The 25,671-nt window shown below is 38.9% G+C and overlaps 1 protein-coding gene and 1 long non-coding RNA gene across 2 annotated transcripts in view; one reads left to right on the forward strand and one right to left on the reverse strand.

Moving 5' to 3' along the window:
* Positions 1–2,304: 2,304 nt before the first annotated feature.
* LOC148848842 (uncharacterized) lies at positions 2,305–3,896 on the reverse strand. Its single transcript, XR_016100445.1, has 2 exons — positions 3,642–3,896; positions 2,305–2,757 (listed from the first exon to the last, which is right to left on the reverse strand). It is a non-coding gene; the product is annotated as an uncharacterized LOC148848842 (long non-coding RNA).
* LOC148848843 (coatomer subunit zeta-1-like) overlaps positions 3,869–25,671 on the forward strand; it is a 40,860-nt gene continuing 19,057 nt past the window's right edge. The window contains exons 1-2 of the mRNA XM_088948743.1: positions 3,869–4,521; positions 4,653–4,710. Coding sequence (XP_088804869.1) covers positions 4,708–4,710 — 3 coding nt within the window. The 5' untranslated portion in view covers positions 3,869–4,521; positions 4,653–4,707. The remainder of the gene's footprint in view (positions 4,522–4,652; positions 4,711–25,671) is intronic.

Consider the following 25,671-nt stretch of genomic DNA (forward strand, 5'->3'; position numbering starts at 1 on the left):
TCTAAAGTCTTCAACTTTGAATGATTTGGTTTTTCCAAGTTCAAACTAGAGAAAACACATGCTTTGGCTACAATCTACTTTGATGTTTTAGGGGTTTTTCTGATTTTGAAGTCTTCAAACAATCTTTCTTTAATATGGATTCAATGGAACAAAAATCTTGAACTGCACCTTTACGCTTTGGCCGTTGAGAGAGGAGGATTTCCTCCTTTCAGGTTTGAGGAATGAGAACACAACTTCAAATTGGAAGTTCGAACTAGAAGTTGAGCTAAGAGGTGAGAGCTTTGGCTTCCTCTTTTTTCGTTCAATTTTAGACATGGTCTCTAAAAATGAACCGGAAACAAAACCAGTTAGGGGACTGGTTTCCAATTAAGCGGTTCAACCGTTCGGTCGAACATTTCAACCCGTGATGTCATAAATAAATTAAAAATAAAAATATATTTATAAATAATAAAAATAGCATAAAATTAAATAAAAAATAGAAAAAAGTACAGAAAACAAAACTATCTAAATAAAAAACAATACAATACAAAATACATAGAAATTTTAAAACAGAAATACAAAAAAAAAACAAAAAATTCAAAAAATACAGAAAAAATAGAAAAATAAAACTATCTAAATGCAAAAATAATGAAGTACATAACAAATAGAAAAATACTGAAAATACTAAAAAAATACAAAAAAACAGTAAAATAAAACAAAAAATGCAAATAAATAGAGGAAAATACAGAAAAAATATAGAAACGTGCAAATAAATACAGAAAAAACTGAAAAATAAAACATAAAAGTAAAAATAAGTACAGAAAAAATAAAAAAATAAAACATAAAAGTACAAATAAATATATAAAAAATATAGAAAAATAAAACAGAAAATTGTAAATAAATACAAAAATAATAATAAAAAAATACAAAAACAAAAAACAAAATATTCAAAAAAAAACAGAAAAAAACAAAAAAAAAAGAAAATTGCAAATAAATACAGAAAAAACCAGAAAAATATGAACAGAAAATTGGAAAACAAATATAGAAAAAACAAAAAATTGCAAATAAATATAGAAAAAACAGAAAATTGCAAAAGAAATATAGAAAAAAATAAATTGAAAATAAATACAGAAAAAATAATGAAAAATACAGAAAAAATTAATATTTTATCACTCTTTGACATCATCTGATCATCATCATCATCATTCGCATAGCAAATAAGCAAAGAATTGAAAAAAATTATTAAAACAAAATTAATTAAGCTAATGTTAGTATGTGAATTCTGTAATTAATTAAGCAAAGGATTTAGAAAAATAATTAAGCAACATTAATTAAACAAAGAATTAAGCAATGTTATTGCCACTACAAACTCCCCGCCTGCCATTGCAAACTCGTCGGACAGCCACTGCAAACTCGCCACCCGCCGCTGCAAACTCGCCTACTGCAAAGCTTAGAAGTGTTGCAAAATACGCTAGCCACCGTTGCAAATTTGTCGTCGTCAGTCGCCGTTGGTCGGTATGTGTCACCGTCGGACGTCGGAGGTGCTGGCCGCTGCAGGTGATCAATTGGGTGTGAGGGCTGAGAAGAGGGAAGGGTTAGAACAAAAATGGGGGTTCTAACCCTAAAGGGCCTAAACATTCGATTTGGGATGGGGATATTGAAGTCATTTTATTTTTTGTTTTTTATTTTATTTTATTTAAAACAGTGAAAATAAAAAGGATAACTCGCGAACCGCTGCCCGAGTCGAAGTCCGACCGTCCAGGTCAACGATTTTCTGACTTTTTCAACGTTTTTAAGGAATTTCTGATTTCTAGTATAATCGGACCCCGGGGGGCTGACCGGTTAACGATTTTTCCAATCCGACCGTCCGGTCCGGTTTTGAAAACCATGATTTTAGACATACATAATACTTTTATTACATATAACATAATACAACATGTAAAGTACAATAAATATATATAACCGGTTCAGATCTAATCTGTTAGGGATAGCCAAAACTGGTGTCAAATTGAAAATAATCGGGACAGAAAAATTAAAACCAGAACTGGCTTGTTGAAATAATTCATAAAACTAGAGGTTCGAACGGTTCATGTTTGTTAGGTAGACCCGGCCCATTGAGAGGCCTGAAGCCAGCTAAAACCTTAGGCCCCGTTTGACTTCAATTCTGGGATTTTCGTTCTTAGAATCCTTTCAAAAAAGAATGCATCCTCAGAATTTTCATCTAGAGAACCACCAGATGTATTTGACACAGTAATCTTATTCTTGTTTCTTACAAACAAAATCACGTTTGGCATCATCCTATTTCTTAGAATCAATTCTCAAAAATGAGGTATAAGGAAAATCGTGTTAATTCTAATAAATATAAGCCCAATTGAAGTTACATTGTACTATATTGTGTGTAAATCACTATTACATTCATATAAAAAAAAGGAAGAGAAGTTACATGTTCTTTTCTCTCTCTACCCAAACTTGTGAAATAAAATTTTATTCATACCTTACCAAATTCAGGAATAATAAACAAGAGACCAACGAATAAGCCTGAGCCGAGCTGTATACGGTGAAAAAAAAAGAAGGGAGCGCGATTTTGTCGTTTCCACGTACCCGTCTGATCTCTCTCTGTGCGATAGATTGGATTTAGTAAGTGGTGATCCGTGTGATCGCTGCTGGTCACAACGCAACGGCATTACCCACGTTGTTTTCTTCAATGAAACTGATGGTGGAGTTCATAAACAAGAGACCAACGACACCCACGAAATCCTGCCGGTCAGGAGGCTTTCCCTGAAAAAGACAGGTGACAATCTCCGTCAGACCCGAAAAATCCATTTATTTGGGCTCTCGGGGATTTCAGCTCTGCAAGTCTCTCTCTCTAAACCGAAGACAGATTAAAACTAAATAATTTAAAAAAGAAAAAGAAGAGAAAAGGGGAAGAATTGCAATTTCTTGTATGGCCGAGAGGAATGGAAAACAGAGGAAAGTAAGAAGAAGAAAGGAGAGGAGAAAAAGGGTAAGGGGAAAAAGAAAGATCGGGGGAGAGAGAGAAATGTGAAGAAGAAATCTAAGATAGAAGGGATTATCACTGCTATTATTTGTGTATTGTGAGATCCGGGAAGATGAACAATGTTTTTCTCCCAACGGTGGATTTCAACGAAAGACTAACTCATGGTCATAGTACAAAGGGATCTTTGTGCAAAACAAAGTATAGGGGTCTTTGTCACATACCTCATTATAGTTAAGGGTGTCTTCGTAATTTACCCTAAAAAATCTAGAATGAACCTATATAATCAGGCCTTCATGTCTTCCCAACTTCGATTAGAACGTTACAACACCACCACAGCATAAAAAACAAATCCAAAAGCTGCTGTCTGAAATTGCAGCTTGGGTTTACAACAGAGGAGAAAAACGTTGAAAACACGTAGAACAGAGAAGCAAATGGTTAAAAGAGAAATAAAAAAAAAGTAAACCAGTGCGAGATAATGAGTAGAAGTTTGCTTGCCTAGATTTTATTGTGAGGTGGATGTTTGAGATCTAACGTTTAAGAACAATAGAGCTTGAAGAAACCTGGAAAAATTTTCAGAACGGAGGCAAAGTAGATGTCGGTTGAAAGAGAACAATATGTGAGTCTATAATAGCAAAAAGTTTGAAGAAAACGATGAGATCTTTACCTGGAAAAATTATCCAGGTGCCGCCCATGTTCTCACGTGTAATCGTAAACGACTTTTTCTCGTTTTCGAGAATCTCAGATTTGAAGTAAAAATCCCATCCAGAAACGGAATAATTTTTTTGAACCAACAAGTCCAAAAAGCATTTATCCGATTCGAGAATTATGTCTACCTCTACCCATAAAATACTATTCCATAAATTGGGAACATTTCCCCCTCATATAAATACTATGTAAAGGATAAGGTATTCTCCATCATGGCTGTAATAAATATGGACAGAATTTGTATTGGGGGGACTCCATTTATCCTCGTTTGGCATTCTTATACGGAATCGTTTATGGAGATTGTAGAAAAGAAGAATGTATTTGGTTTTGCCCAGCTTCCATTTCTCATTTGAAATGGGATGAAAAAACGGAAAAGATATATTGCAATTCACTTCAAAATTCTGAATTCCACTATAGAGTTACAATAATTTAAAATGTCAAATAAACTCACCCTATACATCAATAATCACCCTCACCCTCAGTCAACAACGATTCCGAATTGGCATATGCCCCACTTGTAGGTTGGCCTAAGAGCTCTAACTCTGGGCTGAACCGTTATTCTCCCATAAACAAATCCGCCAGAAATTCTCGATTGAGGTGGAAAAATCTGGATTTAGGAAATGAAAATTCTCGATTGAAGTCATTCTCGCGTCGTCATCGTTAAAAAAACGAACTCATGTGACAAGGGTCACACGTGAAGAGTGAAGACACTAACATCTTTCAAACCAAGGATTGCTTTCTTCCCCCGTTGTGAATCTCATTTCAATCGTTTCTTTCTTTGCTTTTCAGTCTCGGAGCTCATTTACAATCCTCTCCAGCGCCGTCGTCGTCACTCACAGGTATGTAACGTTTTCAAATTGATACCATTCCGCTCAAAGAGTCTCTTCTTTTTGAGAGCTTTTTGTCTAGATTCTTTATAGATCGATTCGATTTATAGTAGAAAACCTAAAGGAGTATCTCGCGTTTGCAGAGTGAATTTGGATCTGCTCGTGTTTTGATCCTTCGTGCAGCATAACCCTTCGAATATGGTAGTCCGCAAGCTTCTCTTCTTTTTTTCTTTGAACCGCTTTTGCTTTTAATTTGGTTGCAGTTTTGTTCGTTTTAGTATTTCTGAACATGAAGGTTTATCGGTGTGAAGCATATTCGGAAGGTTTGATCTGAGTCTAAATCCAATAGATATAGATTTAATTTAGTATCTCTGTAGAGGGAAGTCATGAATTGGAATTGAAATCTAAAAATTTTCTTTTCAGTAGCAATTTTGGGGTTTTGTTGTATTGTTAGGGAGTATCTTTCTTTATGAGACTTGTGATGTTAAACATGTCTTCATCGGATCCGCTAAACGAAGAAGTAATTCGATGAAGAACCTAGTCTTTCTCTTTGACTCGTTCACCACCCGGGAGGGGTGGGGGATATATCGAAGAAAAAATCAGTTCAGATTCTACTAAGAATCTTTCACATCCATACACATGAACCTCAATAACCTTTTCGTTTTGGCGGATAAGCTGATCTGATGCAGAAATCAATCATTGGATCTACAGGCCTAAGTACTTATTCCGACCTTCTTAGTTCTTTCTAGCTGCATTTTGGCAAAATAACCTTGGAAAAATTAGTCTCATACATAGCCCAGTAACCAGTATTACTAAGAAGTCTTGTTTCCCCAATTTTGTATGCCTTATCTTCCTTTTTTTGTCCAGTTCCTTGTTTTCCTCCTTGCCATCCAGATTCCTTAATCATTTTGCATAATTGCGTGCCATTAATTGTGCTAACATTTTAAGTTTAGAAATGAGGATCTCTTCTGACATGTTTAATAGGTGAATCTCAAGATTCTAGGACCTTAAATATCATAGGGAACACCAATTCAGCTGAGGACAGCCAATGAGAGGATGTCTCAAATCTAGCAATTGGGAGGTCCACTGAGCTCATCGGTTTCATCTCAACAAAGAAGAAATATTTATTATTTGATGCATAACACAGTGTTAACCACAACGCTGACCATGGAATCAACAATTTTTTTTCTTTGTTTCTTGTTTATTTATTTATTTTATTCACAGGTAACTTGGATGGTTTGTACTAGTCTACCAGACCACCTACATGAAAAACTCCCCAGAATACTTAGTTGTTTGAGGGTTTCCTGTTTTCTGTTTCATATTTAATTTGTAAACTAGATACAAAATGGATCAGATGCCCATTTCAAACAGTCCATCTGTCTTGATCAATCCTGTTTCAGAACATATTTTCTTAGATGGTGTTAATATGATCAAATTGCTGCTAAATTCTAGGTTTTCAGGGTTGCTTAAGATAGCATAGTGGTGAATATTGCATATTACATTATTTAACTAGTGGTGAAGTCTGTTGTGAGTTCAATTGGAACATATTATTCCTCTATTTCTTTTGTGATAAATAATGAGATTAAGGTGGCGTTTGATTAATCTGAAAATTCAGATATGAAAAGTTAAAAAGATATTGTCTGAAATCTGAAAAGAGGCATAGATGCTTTTCTACTTTTTAGAGGATCTGAATTCATAAGTTTGTTTGTTTTGGATCAACCCTTTACCATTTGAAATTTACTGATTTTACTATTTTACCCCTAAAACATACTATTTGGAAATGTTGAGTTCAATTTGCATTATAAAAAATAATTTTCAACCACAAAATAATATTGGAATAATATAAATAAAAAATAATAAATTAATAATTACTAATTATAAATGAAACGATTAAAATAATAAAAATGATTATAAAAATATTAAAATAATTAATAATTTACACAAATAAAAATTAAAATAATTTTTAAAAATTAATGAAATAATTAAAAATTACTAGTTAATAAAAATAATTATTAACTAGGGACATTTCTTCAAGAAACTGGAGGTGTGTCGGGCTATGCCTAAGCCTGTGAAGGAGCTGTTTATGAGTTGGAGATTGGAGGCTCTTAGCAAGAAAGGCAGGCTTGTTTGGAATACTATTCCGCAGGCTGTTCTTTGGTCCATTTCGATGGAAAGAAACAACAGAAATTTTTATAATCAATCAAAAAGTCCAGATGAGATTGTGCATAAAGTGGTGGGGAAGATTTGCTCCTGGGTATCGGTGAATGAGGAGTTTAAAAGTCAGAATGTTTCTCTCCTTCTTTGTACTAAATCATGGATGTTCTTGTAATCTGTTTTGGGCCCAGGAAGATCTAGTTGGCTTGAGTCTTGTTGTAATCTGCTTTCTCACTGAATAAAATTACTTTACCTTTTTCCCAAAAAAATAAAAATAATTATTAATTAATAAATAACACAAATAATTTAATAAAAATAATTAATGTTTAATAAAAATATTAAAATAATTAATAATTAATAAAAATAATTAATAATTAATAAATAACACAAGTAAGTTTAATAAAAATAATTAATGTTTAATAAAAAGTATTAACATAATTAACAATTAATAATTAATAATTAATAAAAATAATTAATAAATAACACAAATAAATATAATAAAAACTAATTAATGTTGAGTAAAAAATATTAAAATAATTAATTATTAATAAAATAATTTATAATTAATAATTAATAAAAATACAAATAAATATAATAAAAACTAATTAATGTTGAGTAAAAAATATTAAAATAATTAATTATTAATAAAATAATTTATAATTAATAATTAATAAAAATATTATTATTATTATTCACCGAACCATCGTTGTTGCATGTTGTAGCGACGGTGGCAGTGGTGGGAAGATAGGGGAGGGAGAGAGAGAGAGAACCAACACGGGGAGAGATAGACACCGCTGCAACTTGCAGCGACGGTGGTGAGAAGACAGGGCAGAGACAGGGCAGAGAGAGAGAAATCATAAGATGATGAACACTGTGAAAGCCCTCTTAGCAGAAGCCATGCGATCCCACTGATGAAGCCCTCTCTATCCCACTGGCGAAGCCCTCTCGACCCACCAACGAAGCCCTCTCGACCCACCAATGAAGCCATCTGTCTTCATAGAAGATGAACCGGTGCTTTGCCCAAACGAGAGAAGGGAATGGCCTAACTGAACTCCGGTGAGAAGGGGGGTAGCTTGCTTCTGAGCTTCACAGAAGCCCTGATTATTTGGCGAAGTCAGTGGCGATACTACGCCGGTCCTCCGCTTCACGTTGAAGGTGGGATAGGCGGTGGAAGGAGCAAGGGGTCTGGGAGGTGAAAGAAATGGAGAAAGAGGGTAGGGGAGTTTTACAGAGCGGGAAGGAGCAATCGACAACATGCGGCGAGAGAGGGAGAGAGAGAGAGAGAGAAGACAGGGAGAGAGAGAGAGAAAGAAGATAGGGGGAGAGAGAGCTGGCGTTGCAACTTGCAGCGACGGTGGCGGGAATACAGGGCAAAGAGAGAGAGCGAGAGCGAGAGAAGACAGGGGAGAGAGAGAGCTGCCACTGCAAGTGGCAGTGGCGGTGGTAGGAAGACAGGGCTAAGAGAGAGAGAACGAGAGCGAGAGAGAGAGCAAGAGAGAAGACAAGGGAGAGAGAACCATCGTTGCAACTTGCAGCGGCGGTGGCAAGAAGACAGTGTAGAGAGAGAGAGACCGAGAGAGACCGAGAGAGAGAGAGAGAGAGAGAGAGAGAGAGAGAGAGAGAGAGAGAGAGAGAGAGAGGTCAAATGTTTAGGTTTTTTGGGTTTGGGGGTATCAGGGCTAACTCGGGTCATTTACAAAAAATTGTAAGGATATTTTGGACTTTGGGACGGCTGTGAAACGCGCCTGAGTGCGTTAAGAGCCAGCCCACGGTCTATGATTTTCAGATTTGAAAATCAGTTTCAGACCAAAGTTAAGAGGTACAACCAAACAAGGGGTGAGGTCTGAAAAGTAGCATTTTCAGATTCAGACCTCTAAAAAGTGCAATCAAACGCCGCCTAAGTTTAGTGTTTGAAACTTATTTTTTATGCATGTTTAAACCATCATGTTGTATTTTTAACTTTAATTATAAGGTGTTGACTGTTGAGTGAGGGTCTAACATGAGAGGTCTAATGACTTACTTCATTTTAGATTTGAAACATCTCAATTGGGACATAAATGGTTATTATATGATGAGGTGGTAAAATCTCAACCGCTAGCACAATGATTTAAATGGCGCGCCTAAGGCTCGCCTAGGCACACAGGTGAGGTGCATTTTAGGGTAGGCGCCTCGCCCAACATCCCAATCGGGAGCAAGCATGTGTAGCTCTCTTATATGGTTGGCACATATATGGTTACTATATGATGAGGTGGTAAAGTCTCAACCACTAGCACAATGATTTAAAAGGCTCGCCTAGGCACACAGGTGAGGCGCATTTTAGGGTAGGCGCCTCGCCCAGGTCCTAGGCGCAACACTTTCAAAAGGTGCACGTCTGGTGCGCCTAGGCATGCGCCTGATGTGCCTTGCACCTTTTGAAAATTTTATGCCTTTTTTCCTTTTTTGATCTAGCGGCTGGGCCGGGGGCAGAGCCCTCGGACCTCGACCATGCCTCTTGAGGCGAGCCCAAACAAGTCCATGTTAGGGTCCTAAATTTTTAGCTCTATTACAAAGAATAATGTTTCTATAATTTTAATTGCTTTTGAAGAAGATATTTTATTAAAATGAATGAATGAACAACATTAGCAAATGGGACCCTAACATGGACTTGTTTGGGTTTGCCTCGGGGGGCGTGGCACAAAGGCGACTCATAGAATCAGGAATGTAATATGTTTTACATCACATTAGCTATTTGAAGTAATGCAATTGAGGAAAAAAGGAGATTGTGGGTGACTAGCACTAGGTGGAGATGTAAACTTGTATATGGGTGTGTGCAGGATATACATTTTGGTGATCCAAATGAGTGAACAGTTAAAGAATAATCACCATCAGAGAGGCATGCTTTCACTCATGTGCAAAGACAATACTAGTGTTAAACCTAAGAAGTTTTTAAGACTTGAGGTTTCTTTCAATCATTTTAATATATCAATGGTTGACTTTATGTATGAACAATATTCTAATATGTTGGATCTTGGATGATTAGAAGTGATACTTGGGTTTGGGAATGTTCAATAAGGAATTGATACCCTCAAACAAGATGTGTCATGGCTGAAGAATTGTAACCGAACTAGGAATCTTGTAGAGGCTTCATAATTAAATTAGGAGTCTTGTGTTAGCTCCTAGACAAAAGCAAAATGATTGCAGGAAGCTTTCTAGTTTAACTAGGAACCCTATGAGAGGTGTCCTAGTGTGATGGGGACTCCTATAGAACATCTGAATGAGAATTTAGAAGGTTTGTTTGGAAAGAAAACCCTGGTGGAAATCATATGAAAGGAAAGCAGATGACCTGCCTTTTGCACGATCCAAAAGACTCTACCAGCTGGGCAAATTCTCCCTTATCATTTTTATTCTTTTCTACCAAGAACTTCTGCAAATTTAGCTTAGCTTTCCACCCTATATCTGTAATGGCGAAGATGATCTCATCCAATAAACCTTTTAGCCATCCTGCTACCTCCTTGTTTAGAATCACCATTGCTCTTTTGTCTTCTCTGATCTTGATAGTAGGACCTTCTATTTTCCTTGAACAGAAAGTAATTCTTCTCCATGCCAGAGTCTTCTTCCACCTGTTCGCTGGAAAGAACTTCTCCTCCATGTTCTTTTTTTTTTATGATTTTCCTATTTGTTAGGGTTCAATCAACTCGCATGTTGGTGTGACTATTTGATAGTGAGGGGGAGCTCTTGTAAGGGAAAAGAGGATTGTAAGTACTCACTTATAAGCTTCAAAATTTTATTGTAGGCCAATTTCTGAGAGGTGGACTTTGGGTGGGTTGGATTGGGAGTGTCTGGATGAGAATCAAGTTCATTCATTAGAAAGGAATTTTGAGAAAGCTGAAGTTAAAGAAGCCATATTCTCTATGGATAGATCTAAGGCTCCTGGCTTGATAGTTTCACATTGGCTTTCTATCAAGATTGCTGGGAGATAAGAAAATTTTATTTGATGAAAGTGTTCAAGGAGTTCCATAGGAGGGGAGTAATTAGCCTTGGGATGAATTCATCATTTTTAGCTTTGATCCCAAATAAGAATGCTGCTACCCAACCAGGGGACTTTAGACATATAAGCTTAGTGACTAGTATCTACAAGATAATTACTAAGGTGCTATCTCTAAGGCTCAAAAAGGTTATTTCTTCTATCATTTCCCTTTACCAAGGATGCTTTGAGAGTTTGGGCTGATGTGTTGGGTTGTGAAACAGGGGAATGGCCTCTGCATTATTTGGGACTGCCCTAGGTGGAAATCCTAGATTGGTTAGCTTTTGGAACTCAGTAGTGGAAAGGTTTGAAAAAAGGTTGGCAAGTTGGAAAAGGAATTATATCTCTTAGGGTGGTGCATTGGGTGAAAACACTAAAATTGTTGGCTGATTTTAAGATAGATGAGTTTTTCAGATCATGGGGAACGATCGCAAACACTACATCTAGAAAATCTACTGTAATTGAATCCTGGTCCCCTACGGATGCTGGGTGGGAGAAACTAAATTTTGATGGAAGATGTTTGGGAAATCTGGGGCCAGCGGGCTTTGGTGGGCTGATTAGGGATGAGAATGAAAATTTGGTTGCCATGTTCTCAGGTCCTATTCAGCATGGTAATGTGGTGAACTTCTGAAATGAAGGCTGCAGTGTTGGCCAATCTCCTAACCCAACCCACCTGAATAGACATATTTCTTGACATCCATTTGAACCTTCTTAAATCATTCTTTAGCTGCTAGGTCACTCCTTCCCCTTTTGCAACCATTTTATCACAGTTTTTGAGTCTCCCTCGATGATCAGTCTATTAATCCCCAGTTCTTTGGCCTTCTCAACCCCATATACTACAGCTAGAAACTTTGCCCCAGCTAAATCCCCCTCCTCCACAGGACCGGAGAACAAAGCCATACTGGAACCATTTTCATTTCTAATGCCCCTCCCCAATACCTAAAAGGCCTGGGTTACCCACACAACTCCCATCAAAATTCAGCTTCTTTCAACCCTCTGTTGGAGGGGACCAGGTCTCACAAACCTGTCACCCTCATAGTTGATGAAGTAGCAATAAATCCCCAAACCTTGAAGAAGTCTTCAACTTTAAAATCTGAAAACTGCTTTAAACTTTTTACCCAATGTGCCACCCTCAATGTTATTGTTTCTGTAGAGAACACTGATGTGGGCCCCATAGCTACGGTTCCACTTTGTTCGTAGGGTAGAAGATGTTCTTAGTCTGCCTAGGGTTAGCTATTGGTCATTTAGTTGTTTCAGTTGTTATTTATTTGTCTTATTTTTTGCTCTATTTGTTATGTAAAGACTAAGGGCAGATCTGTCCTTTCCATGTAATGAGCATAACCTATAAATATTAATTAAAGTGGCGGTGGCAGGAAATTAAGCTTATGCTCCTCCTTTCAACCCTTGTGTTCTATTGCTTCTCCTCCCTCTTCCTCTTCTTTCCTCTTACCTTTCTTCTTATCTTCGATCCTGAAATCCATTAGGGTTCAAGACTGATAATAGTCCTGAACTTCTACTTGGTATCAGAGCTAGGGCTTCTCATGTGAGTCTAGTCCAGCCGACCACATGAGAACCATCTAAGGCTGGAAGCTGAGAAAGCAGAGTCCCAAAGATGCTCAGATACATAGAAAGCACATCGGGACAAACAGAGTGTTTGAGTTCCTGGCAGGACTGAATTCAGAATATGATATTGTGAGGTAGCAAATTTTGACCAGAGATAGTGTGACCCTCTCTCAGGCATACTCCTTAGTGCACAGTGAAGAGACCAGGAGGAAAGTCATGATGCAACCTCAGCCGCTTACACCTGCCTTGGTAGCTGTCAAACCCAAAACAGAGGGTGATTCAGAGAGGGGCAGAAAGAAGGAAGATAAAAGGGATGTGGTGTGTGAGCATTGCAAGAAACCTAAACACACAAAAGAAACATGTTGGAAGCTGCATCCACATTTGGTCTCGACAAACTTGAGAAATAAAAGGGGTAATGCTCATGTGGCTATGACTACTGATTCAGCATCCTCATCTGGCACGAGAGGCACACCATTAGAGACCTTAGCTGCAGTTCGGGCTGCTCTAATACAATTGGAGAAGGAAGTTGGCAGTTCAGCTCAGTTACCGCAGTCATCATCAGCTCCGGCCACATTGGCCTTTGCACACTCAAGTACTCAGCCTACCATGCCTCCGTTCCAGGTACTACTGAACCGTGTTGGGTAATAGATTCAGGTGCATCCGACCATATGATTAGCTTGCCCTCTTTGTTTACTACTTATCACTTATCTTCTGGTAGGGATAAAGTATCTATAGCTGATGGCTCTCTTGTCCCTATTTCTGGCAAGAGTGACATCAAACTGTCGGATACTATATCCTTGTCCTCTGTCTTGCATGTTCCTAAACTGGATACTAACCTCCTTTCCATTAGTAGTATTACTAAACATTTGAACTACTCAGTAACTTTCTTTCCTGACCGATGTGTTTTTCAGGACCTGGAGACGAAGAAGGGGTGATTGGGACTGGCTGTGAGACGAATGGGATCTATCTGCTCGGGGAGAGTTCTCGTCGGAAAGAGTCAGTGGATAAGAAGTTACTTGTTTCTCAGGTTGTGAGTCCGGTTATGCTTTGGCATAACCGATTGGGTCATTTATCTTTTCGGTCCTTGAAGAGTCTGTTTTCTATTTTGTTTGAGTCTGTTGAGTCATCTCAGTTGAAGTGTGAAAGTTGTGAGTTTGCTAAACATTGTAGAAACTCTTATTCATTGAGTAATAAAAGGAGTAATAGTTCTTTTGATATTGTGCATACTGATGTTTTGGGGCCATATCACATTCCTTCTATGGGTGGGTACAGGTATTTTTTGTTATTTGTTGATGAACACACCCGGTTTTTTTGGGTTTATCTTATGCGATCACGAGATGAGGTGTCTGCTCTGACCCAAAACTTCCACCAAATGATCCTAATCCAATTTGATGCCAGGATAAAAGTGCTTAGATCTGATAATGCAAAGGAATACTTTGCTAAGCCATTGGCATCGTACCTCCTTAATCATGGGGTTATCCACCAGAGCACTTGCCCTCATACACCTCAGCAGAATGGGGTTGTAGAGAGGAAGAATAGGCACATCTTGGAGGTGGCTGGAAGTATTATGTTTACCTCCAATGTACCTATTCGCTTATGGGGTGATGCTATCCTTACGGCGGTATATCTTATCAATCGGATTCCTTCTTGGGTTCTTGATATGAAACCTCATTTTCCCTTCTATACCCCAATGAGGAGTTGTTCACTATTCCCCTCAAGACATTTGGTTGTACCTGTTTTGTTCAGCTTCTCGGTCCCCATCACTCCAAGTTTGAACCCAAGGCCTCCAAATGCATCTTTCTTGGTTATGCACAAACTCAAAAGGGTTATTGTTGTTATGATCCTGTCTCAGGGAAGAAGTTTGTATCCATGGATGTCACTTTCTTTGAGGAAACACCCTACTATTCTCAGGTCTCTCCTCAGGGGGAGAGTAGTGAGCGTGGAGATTTGGGCCCTTTTCTTCAGGGGGAGTGCAGTGAGGACAGGGTTAATACCTTTGGGGCTGTTCTCTTACCTATTCCATTTGGTGATGAGGGCTGTAGTAGCGAGGGTGGTCAAAGGGATCGGGAGTTGAGAGTTTATCACAAGCGATGCAGGCAAGTTGATCCTGGTCATCAGCAGTCCCAGCCAGCTCCATATGTGGCTCCAAGTCCAGATATTACAGTCCCAGGGCCCACAGAGACTCCTTCCATTGTTGCTACCTCACCCTCTACAGATGACCTTGACCTTCCCATTGCCCTCCGTAAAGGAAAACGACATTGCACCACATCTACAGCCCACTGCATCTCCCAGTTTTTGTCCTATGATCGCCTATCTCCCTCCTATAGGTCCTATCTCACCTCCGTTGCTGATGTCCCTATTCCGAGAACAGTGCAAAAAGCCCTATCAGTCCCAGAGTGGAGAGGTGCAATGCAAGTTGAAATGGATGCCCTGTTGAAAAATAATACCTAGGAGCTAGTTGACTTGCCCAAAGGAAAGAAACCAATTGGATGCAGGTGGGTATTTACTGTGAAGCACAATGCGGATGGTTCCATTGAGGTACAAAGCTCGGCTAGTTGCAAAATGGTTCACTCAGACTTATGGTATAGATTACTTGGAGACATTTGCCCCGGTAGCCAAGATGACCACCATTCGGGTTCTATTATCTCTTGCAGCAAGCTACACTTGGCCTTTGTACCAAATGGATGTTAAGAATGCCTTCCTGAATGGGGATTTGTAGGAAGAGGTTTACATGCAGTTGCCTCCTGGATTCTATGATACAGAGGAAGGTAAGAAGGTCTGCCGGCTCAATAAGGCATTGTATGGTTTGAAGCAGTCACCTTGGTTCGATAGATTCAGGCTAGCCCTTGGGAAGTTCAGTTATGTACAGGCCCAGTCAGATCATACACTGTTCATCAAGAGGGTGGAGTCGTCATTGACACTACTTGCAGTTTATGTTGATGATATTGTGGTGACAGGAAATGACAACCATGAGATTGAGTCCCTCAAACAGCTCCTTCATCAAGAGTTTGAGGTGAAAGATCTGGGTACACTACGGTATTTTTTGGGTATTGAGGTTGCTAAATCTAAACAGGGGATCTTTGTCTCTTAGAGGAAATATGTTTTAGATCTCTTGGTTGAAACTGGAAAGCTAGGTGTCAAACCTGCAGATACACCCATTGAACAGAACCACAGGATTAGTGCAGAGAGTGGGGAGCTGCTTGAAGACAAAGTTATGTTCCAACGGTTAGTGGGAAAGCTCCTATATCTATGCCTTACCCGACCAGACATCAGTTATGCCGTTAGTGTTATCAGTCAGTACATGCATTCTCCTAGAACCACGCACCTTCTAGCAGCAGAAAGAATACTAGCATACTTGAAGAGATGCCCGGGTAGAGGTATACTGTTCAAGAACAATGACCACATGAAGGTGGAAGTCTATACGGATGCCGATTGGGCTGGGAGTGTTGATGACAGAAGGTCTACCTCTGGATATTGTGCTCTTGTGGGAGGTAACCTGGTTTCTTGGAGGAGTAAGAAACAGAGTGTTGTCTCCCGATCTAGTGCTGAAGCTGAGTACAGGTCAATGGCTAATGGAGTGGCTGAAATTCTTTGGCTGAGATCACTACTTGAGGAGTTGGGTATTGAGTATGAGAAGCCCCTGATGCTGTATTGTGATAATCAAGCGGCTATTAATATAGCACACAACCCAGTGCAGCATGACAGGACTAAACATATTGAAGTTGATCGACACTTTGTACGAGAGAGGGTCTCATCACAAGAAGTGTGTCTCCCATACATCACCTCCAATATGCAACTGGCAGATATCCTCACCAAAGTTGTACCACAGAAGAAGCTAGAGGCAGATCTATCCAAGTTGGGAATGATAAACATTTATTCCCAACTTGAGGGGGAGTGTAGAGAACACTGATGTGGGCCCCACAGCTACGGTCCCACTGTGTTCGTAGGGTAGAAGATGTTCTAGTCTGCCTAGGGTTAGCTATTGGTCATTTAGTTGTTTCAGTTGTTATTTATTTCAGTCTTATTTTTTGCTCTATTTGTTATGTAAAGACTAAGGGCAGATCTGGCCTTTCCATGTAATGAGCATAACCTATAAATATTAATTAAAGTGGCGGCGGCAGGAAATTAAGCTTCTGCTCCTCCTTTCAACCCTTGTGTTCTATTGTTTCTCCTCCCTCTTCCTCTTCTTTCCTCTTACCTTTCTTCTTATCTTCGATCCTGAAATCCATTAGGGTTCAAGACTGATAACAGTCCTGAACTTCTACTGTTTCCACTAAAGCCTCCTTGCATTTTTCTTTACTTTCAAATATTCTATCATTTCTTTCCTCCCAAATGGTCCAAAGTATTGCTACTCTATTGCACCTCCAAATAATCCTTCCCCTCCTTGTCTTACCACTACAACCATTAGGGTTGAATAAACCTTCCAACCGGTCAGGAGAAGACCACCTGCACCCAAAAAGGGAAGTAAACCAATTCCAAATAAAACTGATAAAAGGGCATGATAAAAGAAGGTGGATAGCAGTCTCACCATTCAACTTACACATGACACACCAATTAAGGGACAAGCACCAATTTGGCCTTTTCCTTTGAAGTACATCAAAGGTATTAATACAACCATGAAAGACTTCCCAACAAAAAGCACTGATTTTAGGGGGAATAGGATGGCACCAAATTTCTTTGATTGGAAACTGAAGAGAGACTGTGGTAACCATCAAATGAAGAAAGGATTTACAAGAAAAAGATCCATCAGAATTAGGACCCCAAATTCTAGAATCTGACCCACCTTCCCCCAAGAAAACTGAATTCAGCAATCCTAACAACTCAAAGACCGCAAGTAGTTCAGACTCTCTAAGATTCCTATTAAAACCAAGGTTCCAATTCAATCCTGGAAGGTGAGAATGATGGTTTAGGAAATCAGAAATAGGCTTACCTTTGAATAGACAGATCACAAAGAGAAGGATTTCTCCCCTAAAGGAGTATCCCCAATCCACAAATCCTCCAAGAATCTGATTTTACTACCAGAATACAAATCATACTTGATAAAATTAAAGAACATAGGGAGGACATTATGGATGGCCTTCTAGGGAGCAGCCAAGTTAGCCCTACGTAGACAGTCAGCATCCCATCCATTGCACGACATGCCATGAATGCTTGCAACCACTTTGTGCCATAATTTCTCATTTTCATTTGGAAACCTCTAGAGCCATTTGTCCAACAAAGCCTGATTCTTCATTCTAACATTACCAAGGTAAGCCTAGGTATATTTTGTGCAATCATCAAGGTATAATACAAAATATCGTATCCAAGTCTAAAAATGACAGGAGATGACCAAACATCACTATGTATTACTTGAAAGTGAATAGTAACATGCTTAGAAGAAGATGGAAAAGGCAAAATATGACTTTTCTAGACCACAAGTTATGCAAGATTTACTAATAGAAACTGAAGTAATAGTAAGCAAATAACCAAAAGCAAACAAACAATCCAAGTTCTTAGCGTGTGTTTGGCCTAAATGTCTATGCCATAAATGCCACACATTATTACAATAAGGAGGCAAAACATCACTAGTAGCAAAAAAGTAACAAGAAGTTGGAGATGAAGGTTTTCTTCTCAAACTCAAAAGTAAACACCCTCCCAAGCCTATGCCCCTTCCCCTTCACTTCTCTAGTGTGTTGGTCTTGTATAATGCAACCATCATGAGAAAATAGAACTAGGTTACCATCAATCAACAAGTTGGCTAATAAATATGATATTGGTTGTTAACAAAGTTTTTGGGAGATGGAGAGATGGCTGAGAAGTAGAAAGAAATAAATCATTGTGACCATCAATTTTTAGAGACTCTCCACTAGTAGTAACAATCTAGTCATCACGAGAGTAGGGTTTGGGAGTCTGACCAAATGAGGTGCAAGTCATATGATTTGAAGCACTCGAATCAATAATGCGCATATGGCTAGGTGAAGAACTTGTGGTAGAAGACTTGCCAAACAAGCTGATAGTAGATAAAGCAGAAGAAATAACCGAAGACATAAGCTGCTGTATCTTCTCCATGGTTAAGGTGCTAGAACTAGAAGATTCCCCCTTTTGAGATGGAGTGGAGGAAAGAATATTATCGGATGACTTTGCAATTGCCTGAAGTGCCTTATGCTGGTCTTTCTTGGGGGGCCAAGTTGGGCATTCAGTAACGATATGCCCCTTTTGGAGTAGGTACAAAAATTCTTCTTCTTATAGTGAGAGGTTACAAGTCCAAACTCTTTGCGTTTATAACATTGAATCTTGGAAAAATCCTTCCCCTTAGGTTTAGTGACTAAGAACACTGTCTAGATTATGTTCTCTCTTGCTATCAAGAGATGACTAAGTATGCAGTCTAGTCTCTTCTCTCAGAAGTTCACCAAGTATAGTGTCTAAATCAGGCATATTTTCTCTACTGAAAATGCTAGACCTTATCATCTCATAATCTGGTCTAAGATGCATAAGAAAATGCATTATTATCCTTTGATCTAAGTGTTTCTTCATAGTCTTCACACAATAGTCGGTAGTAATAGCCCCAAGATGAACAAGTTGATATTCTGTCTAGAGATTAACAAATCTGTATAGTATTCCTGGATCTTCCTCTTTCCCTGAGTATATGAGAATATGTTCATTTCAATTTGATATTGTTTGGACATGTTTAACTGCTGATAGACATTCCCTAGATAGTCATACATCTCCTTAGAGGTAGGAGATGTTTAACCGACAACAACTAGGGTGATCAAAACAGACCTAATCTCTTCTACTGATCGGAGAATATTGTAAATCCTAGTAGAGGGTAGGATTACTGCATACAATAAGTGTCAAGCAATAAGGAAATCAATTAGAGAGCAACCTGTTCTGATACCATGTTAGTTCTAGGCGAGAAAGGCAGGGAACAAGAAAGACACTTGAATTGGAGGGGTGTGTCCAGTGTACCACAAGCTTAGAAAGAAAGAATATATATTGAGTGAATGGACAAGAATAAATAAAATACAGCAGAGCATAGAAGTAGTGTATAAAGAGAGATAACCCCCATCTTCTCTACAAATGAAGCTGGAAGAAGCTCAAACCACTACCAACTAAGGGCCTTATTCTTTGAAAGGTAATACCCTACCCCCTTGTCTCTCCTTTGCTTCCGCCACCACCTTCCCCTACTAGTCGCTGTCAACCATCGCCATTGGAAGCCCCCTTTCTCTTTTGCCTTCGTTGATGGCACCACTTTTGTTGTTGTAGATTTGGATGCATCAATTTTGTTGTGTTGCTTCAAAGCTCAGGATCCTCTTCATCATACTCTTTTGTGAAACTAGATGAAAAATAGCCTGATAGGGAAGCATACGACGTACAATACACAAACAAGGTGGGTCAAAGGGGGCTCATTGTGTTGTCCAAAGAGCAACTCCAGAATGAATACAAGTTTGGGATCAGTGATCTCCCAAATACTTGTGCTATGTGACTTGGCATGTTATGCTAGTTGATTGTCCACGAGGTTACTATCCATTGACACCAAGACAAATGTTGGTTATTTTCATGGCAAGGATTCTAGTGAGGAGCAGGAGCGGTAGTGATCCCATCTTGTTCTTCCATCTTTGAGAATGAGAGGATTGGATCAGATATTTTTTTTGAAAATTTGTAGAACAAGCAAGGGTAAATCTTTTCATAAATTTCGTCTATCATTAATGGCCCAGTACTCTAACATTGGTACTAGTAGTCATATTAGCAAACAAAAGGTATGCTTTAGTATTTGTCAAATAGATGGTAGGTTTAAGTATTTAACCTTTTAAGTTTAATTAAATTTGGCAAGGCATATGAGTCTTGAGAAATGACATTTATCTTCTAAAGCTAGATATAAGTGCATATTAGGAAATGGAGAGTTGCATTTCCATTTCCCATATCTATGTTCGTGTCCATATCTGTATCTAGGCATCATAACCCTCCACTTGTTTTTGTTGAAGATTTAGTCAGTTTTTGTGTTGTTTTAGGAGTAGTTGTTTTATGTTATTTGTTAGATAGGAAGTAGGGACCACAACAGTTATGTTGGGTCCATTATTTATTATTTCTTTAAGTCTTTTATGTGTTTTTTAGTGTTTGCCGCCCTATAAGGGCATAGTAGTCATTGTACTTTTCTTATATTTCTAATATAAATATTAAGTGAAGGGGGCGACAAGATTATGCTCTCCTTTTCTTTCTCAAGTTCTTATCTTCTCTTCTTCTCTCTTTCTTCTCTCCTTCAAGAAAATACTTTTTCTTTCATAGTTTTTTAATTCAGCAGTTTTCTACTTGGTATCAGAGCTTTGGCTAGGGTTCTTGGAGTTTTCTCATGCAGCCTTAGATCGGCTAACTGCATAAAGGGCTGATCGATCTATTGCAAATTGCCCAGTTCTTGGATTTTTTGGTGGGATCTAGTCATCAGGAAGTTGATCTACTTTTCGGCATCAAAATCAGGAAGAATTGGAGTATGGGGAAGAGTCCTAGAAAAGCTGGACTCTTGATTTTTGGTCTGATCTTGGGCGCTCACGTATCGTTGGATTTCTCTTGTTTTTCTGTTGGGGGTAGTTAGGTTTTTGGAGTTTTCTGGGCCTCCTGGAGTGGCTGATTCACTTTTCTCTCTGGTGGGAGACAGTGGGAGGAGAGAGATTTCTCTCCAGATAGGGTTTTCTTCTTCCGGAAAGGTTTGTTTCTATGTGTGTGAGATCAAATTGCTCTTGGAAGCTCTCAAACCTATTTTTTCTTACTGTTGAATTGTTTGAAGTAAGATGGAGAGTTGGAGTATCAAGCTGAAATCCACCGGTACCATGGGACTGGGTGTTGGAGGTAGTAGTGATATTTTTGGGTTTGGAATCATTACTATAGTGAAGTTTGGTGGTACAAATTATTTAGAATGGGCACAATCAGCCAAGATGGCTATTGGTGCCCGTGGAAAATTATGGTACATTAGTGGAGAGGAGAAGAAACCTGATACAGATTCTTCTCGATGGGTGTAGGAGAATTACATGGTGATGTCCTGGCTATGTAATTCTATCGTACTTCACATTGGCAAAAATTTTCTATGGGCTAATATTGCGAAGGAGATTTGGGATGGAGTGACTGAAACTTATTCTCAGAAGTAGAATGTAGCCAGAGCCTATCAGTTAAGGAATCAGGTTATTAGTATAAAATAGGGAGATAAACCCCTTGCCATGTATTTTTCCATGCTGAAAACCCTTTGGCAGGAGAAAGATCACTTAGAAACTGTGGTGTGGGAAGGTGTAAATGATGCAACAACTTATCAGAAATTGGTAGAGAAAAATAGGGTTTTTGAGTTCTTGGCAAGACTAAACCCTCAATTCGACATTGCTAGGCAGCATATCCTTTCTAGAGAGAGTGTGACACTCTCTCAAGCCTATGCCTTTGTTTCTATAGAGAAGAGGAGGAATGTCATGCTGAGACAGCCTGGGATTGACTAGTTTGCTATGGTTAGTACAACCAACCCTAAGCCAAATGGAGACAGTGGGAGTAGTAAGACTAGGAGGGAGGATAAGGACTTGGTGTGTGATTATTGTAAGAAGCCTAAGCATACCAGAGACACTTGCTGGAAGTTCCATCCACATCTCATACCTGCTCGGATCAAGAATAAGAAGGGAAATGCAAATGTGGCCATTACAGGTGACTCTTTGGCCCCTTTTCCCAAACTGATTGGGAGTCCATTGCAATTGCAGTAGCAGTAGTTGGAAAAAAATGGAAAGGTTTGGATAGCTTATGAGTAAGAAAGATGCAACTAGTTCTAGCCCTTCAGATGGACAACAGAGTGCAGGAGCCAACTACACCACTTCTTTTGCTCGTCCAAGTAGTTCATATGCAACTGCAAAATTTGCATCCACTTTAGGTAAGGAGGGACCTCCCTAGATTATAAATTCATGAGCATCTGAGCACATGACTAATATACCTACCCTTTTCAGTTCTTATCAGTTGTGCTTTGGTAGAGACAGAGTCTCTACAATAGATGGTTCACATATTCCCATTGCTGGGAAGGGGACAGTTAGAGTGACCAATGACATTACTTTATTTTCTGTCTTACATGTCCCTAGACTCCATACCAACCTTCTTTCTGTTAGTTCCTTAACAAAAAATTTGAATTGTTCAGTGACCTTCCTTCCTAGTAATTGCGTTTTGCAGGATCTGGAGTCAAAGAAGATGATTAGGAGTGGTCATGAGATGAATGGATTCTACCTTTTGGATGGGATTCCGAGACATTAGAGCCACCATGTTAGGAGCAGCAGTAGTAGTGGATCAGAGTTAGCGAGTTAGATTATGCTCTGGCATAATCGGTTGGGTCATCTTTCTTTTAGTTCATTAAAATTCCTTATTTCCAAAGTTGTTTGAGTCTGTCTAGTTATCTATCTTAGAGTGTGAGAGTTGTCAATTGGGAAAACATTATAGACATTCTTTTAAACCAAGTAATAAAAGAAGTGCTTTTGCTTTTGATGTTGTTCACAGTAATAAAAGAACCACTCTTTATCAGTCCTTCTAAGGCTCTAGATTCAGCAGATACAATTCCAAGTATTCCCCTTGAGCCTGAGCTTGAGCCTGTTATTTTTTTTTGATGATAATGTTCCTGTTCCTAATACTATTGTTGCAGCTGATCCCATTGACCTTGATCTTCCCATTGCACTTTGAAAAGGGAAGAGAAAGTGTATAGCCCATTACATTTCATACCATCTCTCCTACAGTGCATTATCACCCTTCTACCGAGTTTTCCCTTCTTCCTTGGATTTTGTGTCTATACCCAGGAATGTTATTGGGACTCTCTCTGAACCTAAGTAGAAAACAACCATGCAAGAAGAGATGGAAGCCTTGGTTAAAAATCAAACTTGGGAAATAGTTGATCTTCCTCCAGACAAGGAGACAGTCGGATGTAGATGGGTGCTCAATATGAAGTATAGGGCCGATGGCAGGATAAAGAGGTCTAAGGCAAGGTTGGTTGCAAAAGGGTATACTTAGACCTATGGCATTGATTATCTGGAAACCTTTGCACTGGTTGCTAAGATGAGTTCAATCCGTATCCTCTTGTCTCTAGCAGCCACCTATTCATGGCCCCTATTTTCGCTTGATGTTAAAAATGCATTCCTCAATGGTGATTTGTAGGAGGTATATTTGGACCCCTTACCCCAACTGGATCTTTTTCTTGTGCTTTCTTCTTTAAAGTTTTAAGCTAGTCCACTGATCCTGTTACCCCCCTCCTTGGTGCAGACCAATTCCTCATAGGGTTGGTAGTTTTTGTTGGGAAGCCTATCTGGAAAGAATTAATACTGGTGATTTGCTCCAAAAAAAGAGACCCAATACTTGTCTCCTCATTGGTGTGTTCTCTGCAAAGCGGAGGGGGAAATTGGTTTCCACTTACTGGCATCTTGCCAATATGCAAAGTCTGTTTGGGAGTGGGCCTTTTCTCTCTTTGGGTGTAGCTGGAATCCCCCATCAAACATGTAGAGTCTATTCTCCCCTTCTTTTTTCAGGTGGACAGTGAAAAGAGGAAAGATTATGTGGAAGGGACTGAGGGCTGCAGTATGTTGGTCACTATGAGAAGAAAGAAACTCCAGGATCTTCTCAGAAGTCGAGAGGGGGGTTGATGAACTGAGGGCCACAATTCATATTAGGGCCGTACAGTGGCTGAAATCCTTAGCGCTATTTACAGATTACACAGTGGATGATATGCTGAGGAAGTGGGGAGAAATTGCAAATTGTTTGCAGAGCAAATCAGCAATGAGTGTGCTTTGGACCCCTCCACCTGCTGAATTCTTAAAACTGAATTTTGATGGCAGTAGTAGAGGGAACCCTGGACAATCAGGGATTGGAAGTGTTTTCAGGGATGAGAATGGGGTCATTTCTGCATTATACTTGGGTCCAATTGGAGTGGGGGACTTCCTTAGAACTGAGATTTATGCAGTTATGGAAGGGATACAGAAAGCTAAGGAGATGAATATCAGAAAAATCATAATTGAAGGGGATTCAGAGGTGGTAATAGGGTGGCTGAATAAAGATAACAGTAGCCTATGGAATTACAGTAATGAGAGGAAAAGGTTTAAGTGGCTGGTGAGGGAGATGGATGTGAAGATGAGGTGGGTTCAAAGATTGGCTAATTCCTTGGTTGATGGATTAGCTAAACGGGTAGAAAGGGACTCAATGTTTTGGGCCAATTTGTAAACTATTGTTTCCATTTCCTCTTCTTTTCTTAAGTTCTCTAGCTGTATGTGGAAGACAAGAGTGCTTGTCTTCTTCTTTGTAATCATCTATATCCTGAATTAATGAAATTGCTAATGAATGCGTTATTGATAAAAAAAATCTGAAGCTAGAATCTTATACAGATGTAGATTGGGCAGGTTGTTTAGATGATGGGAGATATACATCAGGAGTATGTACCTTTGTAGGTGGAAACTTGATCTCATGGAAGAGTAAAAAATAGGCAGTTGTGGCTAGGTCAAGTGCAGAGGATGAATATAGATCCATGGCTCATGGTGTCTCAGAACTACTTTGGGTTAGATCCCAATTGAGCGAGATTGGGGTAAAAGCAGAGGAACCTATGATGTTACATTGTGACAATCAAGCTGCAATCAATATTGCCCACAATCCAATTCAACATGACAGGACAAAACACATTGAAGTTGGTAGGCATTTCATAAGAGAAAGGGTAACAACTGGAGAAGTTTGCTTGCCTTATGTCTCTTCAGAGTTGTAGTTGGATGATGTCCTCGCTAAAGGGGTTGCAAAGAACAAGCTTGAACATGATTTACGCAAGTTGGGAATGTGTGACATTTACTCCCAACTTGAGGGGGAGTGTTGAAGATTTAGTCAGTTTTTGTGTTGTTTTAGGAGTAGTTGTTTTATGTTAATTGTTAAATAGGAAGTGGGGACCACAACAATTGTGTTGGATCCATTATTTATTAATTCTTTAAGCCTTTTATGTGTTTTCTAGTGTTTGCCGCCCTATAAGGGCATAGTAGTCATTGTATTATATTTCTAATATAAATATTAAGTGAAGGGGGCAGCAAGATTATGCTCTCTTTTTCTTTCTCAAGTTCTTCTCATCTCTTCTTCTTCTCTCCTTCAAGAAAATACTTTTCTTTCATAGTTTTTTAATTCAGCAGATTTCTACTTGTTTCAATCATGTTACTCTTATAGATGATACCATTGCTCCTATGGGACCATCTTCTGATACTCCTATGCTAGCCTCCATCACTGTACAAGGAAGGAGATTATGTCCATCACCCATGAAAAGTGAACAACTTTGACAGTTTGTTCCTTCCTCAAGTAACACGACTACTCATGTTAGGGGGCAGCAAGATTATGCTCTCTTCTTCTTTCTCAAGTTCTTCTCATCTCTTCTTCTTCTCTTCTTCAAGAAAATACTTTTCTTTCATAGTTTTTTAATTCAGCAGATTTCTACTTGTTTCAATCATGTT

This window comes from Nelumbo lutea, chromosome 6 (genome assembly GCF_056320005.1).
Source record: "Nelumbo lutea isolate HS-2025 chromosome 6, American lotus-T2T, whole genome shotgun sequence".
In the NCBI taxonomy this organism is placed as follows: Eukaryota; Viridiplantae; Streptophyta; class Magnoliopsida; order Proteales; family Nelumbonaceae; genus Nelumbo; species Nelumbo lutea.